At 44.8% G+C, this 7,597-nt stretch overlaps 1 protein-coding gene across 1 annotated transcript in view; it reads left to right on the top strand.

Annotated features, from left to right (window-relative positions):
* The window catches only part of WDR45B (WD repeat domain 45B), a 21,790-nt gene extending 15,475 nt beyond the window's left edge, over positions 1-6,315 (top strand). The window contains exons 7-10 of the mRNA XM_019542707.1: positions 963-1,048; positions 3,163-3,264; positions 3,928-4,049; positions 4,725-6,315. Of these exons, the coding sequence (XP_019398252.1) occupies positions 963-1,048; positions 3,163-3,264; positions 3,928-4,049; positions 4,725-4,831 (417 nt within the window). The 3' untranslated portion in view covers positions 4,832-6,315. The remainder of the gene's footprint in view (positions 1-962; positions 1,049-3,162; positions 3,265-3,927; positions 4,050-4,724) is intronic.
* The last annotated feature ends 1,282 nt before the right edge of the window (positions 6,316-7,597 follow it).

Here is a 7,597-nt window from a genome sequence, read left to right as displayed (position 1 = left end):
GTGGCTCCGTGTGCCACAGTTCTGTCTGGCACCTGGCCTCACCCCAGCCCTACTCTGTCCCTCACCATGGGGGCCTCTGTTGCCTTTCCCCTTCCTCTTTCACCATAGTAGATTTACTATCTAGACACTGTTCTTCAAGTTGCCGTGCCAACTTATGCCTCCCTAAAAATTGGCTATCTGTATCGTCCCGAAACATTTCTATTGGTGCACCCCATATTTTATCCTGACTTCACCAAGTGAAATGGGTACTTCAGGTACCAAGTGCTGTTTATTGGACTTTAAAGTTAATTTGGAGACCAAATCAAATCTCGCTATGAACACAGTATTTTGAGATGGAGCAGTTTGAGAGCCTTAGTAAGCAAGTCAGATGGCTTGGGTTACTGCAGAGTACTAATGCTGTGTATGCAGCTACAACAGCCTGATGGTAGCTGGTGTGAGGATCATTGGCTTGTTTTAAGGATTTCTTCTGGCAGTGACACAAAGTTGTAACTTATCTTGCTTTATGCTGGCTGTCCTTGCTCAAACTGAGGAACTTGCAGAATAGTCAGCAATGATGGGGAATGCTGAGCATGAGGAAACAGGATTGGAATAATGTTTGCAGAGCTTATGGAGGGGGAGGGAGGCAAAATCAACTCCAGTGGGTTGAGCAAGCTCTTGCAACCTGTTTTAGTCTTGACGCTAATTCTAATCTAAACCAAAACACTAAAGGGTTTGCAGCGTCAGAAAAATATCCAACTTCTCTTTCAGATCTCTTAACACTAGACTTTAATAAAAGTTACCTAGTTTATCTTAATGCAAACAATTATTGATTGACTGGCACAAATGGGTGTTTGGGTTAAATATTTGTACTTAAAATTATTTTTAATATTGGTGTTCAGGAGGCTGGATGGTATTCCAAATGCAGGAAAGGTCAAAGGCTCCTTCCATGTTGGCTAAAAACCATTTCATTACTTTTTTTCAAGGGGACCCTTATAAGAATATTTGATACTTCATCAGGGCATTTAATCCAGGAACTACGAAGAGGATCACAAGCAGCCAATATTTACTGGTAAGTCTAACTTCCCTTCTCCATTCTTTGAATCTGACAGAGCATGTATTAGGGCTTTGCAAAGCTTTGGTCCCTGATTCAATTCCGTGGCCGAATCTCCAAATTCAAATTAAATTGGGAGACCCTTTAATCTCTCCGAATCGAATTGGAACCCTCCAAATCAATTCCGGCATAGACACAGCTTTAAATGTTTTTTTCTACATACAACAGGGTAGCAGGCAGGTCATGAATGCTGAGATGCTGGGGTGGGTGGAGTGTCGCACGGGGCGGGGGGGGGACCAGCATGCTTGGCAGCAGAGCCAGAAGTACTTCTGGTCCACTTTTGGGTCTGCTGAGGAGCGTGCCGGGGGAAGGGGGGCCCGGCTCAGTGACTGGTGCCTCCTGGGTCTGGGGGTGGGGCGGGGCACCGGGAGGTCCCCCTGCAGCTGATCTAGCCAGGGGGGTGCAGTCCGAGCATGCTCCCTGGTGGACCTGGAAGTGGATCAGAAGTACTTCCAGTCTACTTCCAGGTTCACCACCAAGCATGCAAGGGAGCCCCCCTGCACTCCTGTGATCTTCCATCCACCCCCACATGGAGCATTCACAAGCTGTGCCTGGTACCTCAAAGTATATAGAAAACATGTTTTAAAGCTGTGTCTATAGCTGAATTGCTGATTCTCCAAATCTGCATCATATCTTCAGACTTGGATGTGGCCGAATCAAATTGGGGACAGTGATCCAAATCAAACCACTGTCCCTGATTTGGACCAAATCCAAACTGGACACAGCCCATTTCACACACCCCTAGTATGTATGCATACATTTTCTGAGAGCTGTTCTGTTGGGCAGAACGGAACCAGATGAGGTTCAACATAGAGACATGCGAAGTGCTGCATCTGGGAAGGAAGAATCCCCAGCACACCTACAGACTAGGCATCGCTAACCTGACCGGCACTACAGATGAAAGGGATCTGGGGGTAACAATAAACCCTGGCATGTATATAAGCCGGCAATGCGACGCAATAGCTGCTACGGCCAATAAAACTCTGGCATGCATCAATCGATGCATGTCCATTAAATCCAGAGACGTGATTCTCCCACTTTACTTAACATTGGTGCGGCGCAGCTGGAGTATTATGTCCAGTTCTGGGCACTGCACTTCAACAAGGATATGCTAAAGTTTGGAGGGTCTAGAGAAGGCCCACCCGCATGATCAGGGACTTGCATGGCAAGCCATGAGGAAAGGCTGAGGGATCTCAGACTCTTCAACCTAAAGAAAAGAAGGCTAAGAGGGGACCTGATTGTGGCTTACTGCTATATTGGAGGCGTACGTCGGGGACTAGGCGAACAACCGTTCACCAGGGCACCCTTGCAGAAAACTAGAAATACAAACTCCTGGAAGATAGTTTCAGGCTGAACATTAGAAAAAACCTTTTTTACTGCTGGGGTGTCCAAACTATGGAACAAGCTCCCGCCAGAGGTGCTGCAATCATCTACCCTAGAGGTCTTCAAGAGAAGACTGGACAGTCACCTGGCTGGGGTAGTCTGACCCCAGATGTCTTTCCTGCTCATGCAGGGGGCAGGACCGGATGATCCTTCAGGGTCCCTTCCAGCCCTATGTATGATTCTGTGGTTCTATCTGAGATTCCCTGTATGGTCCTTTGTTGAAGATATGGCTGGGATTTGGTTGTCTAAACTACTCCCCAGCCTTTTTAAAAGCACAGCTAAAGGAATGAAGTGGGACTTCACTTGCAATTGCAGGTGAAACATGTAAAAGTGCTCTTGACCTTATGTTAGAAATGCTGTTGTTCAAGAAAGTCCTCTTTGTAGTCGGTTACAGTGTTGACTTTGGTCAGAGCTGAATAAACTAGTTCTTCAGTTCAGGGGCATTCTAGCAGCAGTCAGTTTTGATGGATTTGTTCTATGTATTCTGTACTTCAGTGCTGGAGTTCACCATCTGTCTAAAATGGGGAGCAGGAGGTAGGTGGGAAGACTGGCAATTGCTTTTCCTTGATGCACTCACCTTTATACTTAAAAGAAGAACCGCAGTATAGGCAAACTGTTGCCAAATGCTTCTTAAATCAAGTCATACATCACAACTGCAGTTTTTTTGGCTTGTTTCTTTTCCACTATAGTATTAACTTCAACCAGGATGCTTCCCTGATCTGTGTATCGAGTGACCATGGCACAGTGCATATTTTTGCTGCAGAAGACCCCAAAAGAAACAAGCAGTCAAGGTACAAGTTTGCTCATTTTGTAGTGTGCTGTGGGGGGTGGGACAGGGAACAGGTTCAGTTCTAATTGGTACCAAAACTAATGCTCTTTAATGAATTCAGCACTTCATCAGACCAGTATCTGTCAAGAGCTTGGAAAAGTTGAAAACTGGCACATTGCATGAATATGAAATAGGAAGCAGCTTAAAGCTGTAAGAGATGCTATTACTGTAGTAGGTAAATATCTTCCACATAGCATTGCTGGCTGTGGTAAGGTCCCTGTTGGACCTTCTCCCTCTTTTTAAAGGTGGATCTTGGGCAGAAGGGTTGAAGGCTTCTAATGCATCAAATCTTTGGTTGTGGTGCACAGGTGGCCCTGCTAGTGTTGTATGTCTCTTTCTCTTTTCAGTACTGCACCTATTTAGGTAACAACCTGTATAGCTTTGTTTCTGAGAACTGATCATCTGACTGAACTGAGAGGTGGCAAATTTTGTTTCCAGTCCTTGAAGTGAGGTTACCAGGCCCAAAGCATGTCTGACTAGCACTAGCAGACTACTACATCCCTATGACATGATCAAACATGTCTGCAGTTTTGAATGAGCTGTGGTCTCTGCCCTGACAATTGGAGCTGACATCAAAATGAGTGGGTATACTGATTTAATTTTTTTTTCTTTTCTTTTCTTTTAGTTTGGCTTCAGCCAGTTTCCTCCCCAAATACTTCAGTTCTAAATGGAGTTTTTCCAAGTTTCAGGTTCCCTCGGGCTCTCCATGCATTTGTGCCTTTGGAACAGAGCCAAATGCTGTCATAGGTAAGTCCTTTTTTGGGTGGGCATCCAGCTTGGGGATGTCTGGCTTGCTGTTTGAAGTTTTAAAGTCCAACCTTTGAGCTTCGCCCCCCACTTCCAGCTGTAGAGGTAGGGCAGGGTGGCATGTTAACCTAACTGGTTCAGAGAGCTTTTATAAGTGACAATCTGCTTTCTCAAAGCATCATGCTAAGTTCTTGCCTACAAAAGTTCTTCCCTTCCTGAACCAGCTAAGGCAGGGCAGCACCTTTAGACTGCCTTCAGACTAACATGGCTAACCACCTTTCTACTCGTATCTAGCTCTAAAGGGATAAGGATGTCCAGACAAGAAACTGAAGCCTTGATCTGGCCTGAAACTGGAGAGGTCACTGTTGAAGGCTGCAAGGAGTGAGAACAGTCTCTACTAGGCAGGAAAAGTGAGCAAGAAAAGCTTTGAGACAGTCCAGGTAATTGGACTGATAATAGTATCAGTGGTACCTAGAAGACACTGGGCGGAAGGTGGTGACCTGTCTCAGTTTTGGATCAAGCCAGCATATTTTGGAAAAAGTAACTTGCTCCATGCTGCCTGGTTAACCAGTGCTCTTGGCTGGAGAAATGTGTTTCCTGAAAAAGGTACATTGAAGTAAGTGCATAGTACTTTTAAGCCATAGGTTTTAAAGGATTTTTTTTTTCCTTCCCCAGCAATATGTGCAGACGGTAGCTACTACAAGTTCTTATTCAACCAAAAAGGGGAATGCTCAAGGGACGTCTACGCTCAGTTTCTAGAAATGACTGATGACAAGCTCTGACTGAACTGAAGGAAGTGCCTGGGTCAGAGAGTGCTGCCTTGGCTATTCTGCATCTATGGAAGGACAGTATATGAATGTCCAGTAATGATCAAGATGTGTAGCAGATCTCTACTGAGAAGCCTGATCCACCATGATCAGAAAACACTGATATAGAGGACTAAGTAATGTTAAGACTCAATTTTCTTCCAATTTTCAGTACTGAATTTTTTGTTTTTTGTTTTTTTTGTTACTGTCAACTCCAACTCTCAAGAAGTGGCTTTCAACAGCTCGTGCCTATTGGGTTTCTTTAGTTAAACTGTGAAATTACGTTAGAGTTAGGATGGGTGCCTGCCACATCACAATAGCAGAGGGAGGTTGTACAAACTTCAGGACTGACTTGGATAAAATATATGAAAATTGAAGAACTGAGGCATCACATCACTTCCACTGAGGCTCTGGGGGATGGGAAATAATTCCTAAATACTAGGCAACTATAGCGGCAACTTGCCATAGAACAGAACTAATCTTTCCCCTGTCAAACTTTGTGATGGGTGATGTGGGTGGGGTGGGGGAATGATGCATAATGGGTATGGTTTTAAACTGCATCTGATCTGGAGTATGGTTTAATGGTGGTGGTCTTATGTACACACACTGCTAGTCGTGTACACATTGATATTGATTAAGTTGAATAAATTGTCAGCACTAATAAGTCAGAGGTGCCAAACTGCATGTTAGACACAGGCACATCTAGGTGCTGCTGACCTAACTAACCACTACTCAGTATATGAAGCAAACTGCATAGGAGACTGTGGCAAACGAAGCTGACGTGTTCTGAACTGGGGAGATTCCGTCTATAATGAAACACAACCATTCCAGGCAGAACTCAAGTATTGCTGTGACAGTTGCTTCTAAAATATCAGTTGTCTCTGTCCTTCAACGGGAAGACTTGACAGGCCACTGAATTCCAACACAGTCTGAATTAAGTGACATGACCTACACTTACGATAATGGTTCTAAACCTGCAAACATTGTAAGTGCTGCATTCTAAATGGTATTGGCCTTGGTGCAGATAAAACAACCCAAACTGCTGTCATGTGACTTCGAAACATGATTTTTCCTCCTGGCTATGAGAGGCAAATGTTTCCTTTTTTTTTCCTTTTGAAATAAGGCACAAAAATATTGGTAACTGAAACACAAGCGCTCAATTACTAGCACTAAATACATGAGAAATTTTAATAAGCTCCCTCTTTTTTGAGATTTAATTTCACAGATGCTTCAAATTTTGAAGTCCTAGTTCACTCTTAAGATTTATTTAGCTACAAGTTATCTAAATTTGGCAAGTTTCTTTAGTGTCATGTAATAAAAATACTAAGGATTAACTTTTATGCAGATTTTGATGTCAAGTTTGCATGTTGCTTTTACGTGTATTTAATCATGGAAACTACTTGTTTTGCACACTTATTTGTAATGTTTTCTTTTAAATAAAAGTGACTAATTTTGCTGTATCTGTTTTAAGGTTAGCAGTAAATTTTTTGAGCTCATGGCCAAAGATCCAGTTTCCATAAGCTCTGTTTAGACATTAGGAATAAACCTGCCTCTGAATAGCTATATTGTGGTGGTTATTGGAAAAAGGAATGTGCAAGGCACTAGAGAACAGGAAAGCTACATGTTCCTGCAAGCTGATACTGGTGACCAGGGTGGACGACTGGAGACCCTCTGGGTTAAAATCCGTGGGGAACACAGCACAGGGGACACAACGGTAAGAGTCTACTACAGACCTCCCACCCAAAGTCAAGAGCTTGACCGGGAACTGGTTGAGGCCACATGCTCCAGGACCATGGTTGTCATGGGTGACTTCAATTACCCAGACATCTCGTGGGAAGATCACTCGGCAAAATCTGAGCAGTTGCAAAGCTTCCTCTCATGTGTGGATGACCCCTACCTGACTCAAGAAGTCTATGAGCCAACAAGAGGCAAAGTGCTGCTTGACCTGGTACTGGCTATGGGGGATGACCTAATCGGCAACTTAGTAATTGAAGGGAAGCTGGGTGACAACAACCACGAGCTGATCACCTTCACCATCTGCTGTAAAGCTGGCAAGTCAGTCAGCAACATGGAAGTCCTTGACTTCAGAAAAGCCAACTTTGACAAGCTCAGGAGGCTTGTCAGTCAGGCCCTAAGGGACCATGACCCCAGAGAGAGGGGAGTTCAAGAAGGGTGGTTGCTCCTCAAGGGAGCAATCCTCAGTGCACAAGCTAAGTCTATTCTATCTCAGAGGGAAGGCAGCAAGAGGGCATAGCAGCCCCCTGGCTCTCCAGGGACCTAGCAGACTTAAGGCTAAAAAGAAAGGCCTACAAAGGATGGAGGACTGGATTCATCTCCAAAGAGGATTATTCTGCACTGGTCCGGTCCTGCAGGGAGCAAACCAGGAAAGCAAAGGCTGCAACTGAACTCCAACTAGTGAGCATCAAGGACAATAAAAAGTCCTTTTTCAGATATGTGGGGAGCCGGAGGAAAAGCAAGCGGAACACTGGACCTCTGCTGAATCGGATGGGGCAACTGACACCCAGGAAAAAGCCAACTTTATTCAATGGGTACTTTGCAGTGGTCTTTCATCAGTCCCATGGGATGCCCATTCCTGCCATGGGACAGGGAGGTCTGAGTGGGGGAGATCCCCTGCTCTCCATAAATGCTGACCTCGTGAAGGAAAAGCTTGAGAGGCTGGACACCTTCAAGTCAGCCGGCCCTGACAATCTACACCGCAGGGTACTCAAGGAGCTGGCGAGC

This window comes from Crocodylus porosus, unplaced genomic scaffold, assembly GCF_001723895.1.
Source record: "Crocodylus porosus isolate Cpor-Errol unplaced genomic scaffold, CroPor_comp1, whole genome shotgun sequence".
In the NCBI taxonomy this organism is placed as follows: domain Eukaryota; kingdom Metazoa; phylum Chordata; order Crocodylia; family Crocodylidae; genus Crocodylus; species Crocodylus porosus.
This window is presented reverse-complemented; position numbering and strand designations above follow the sequence as displayed.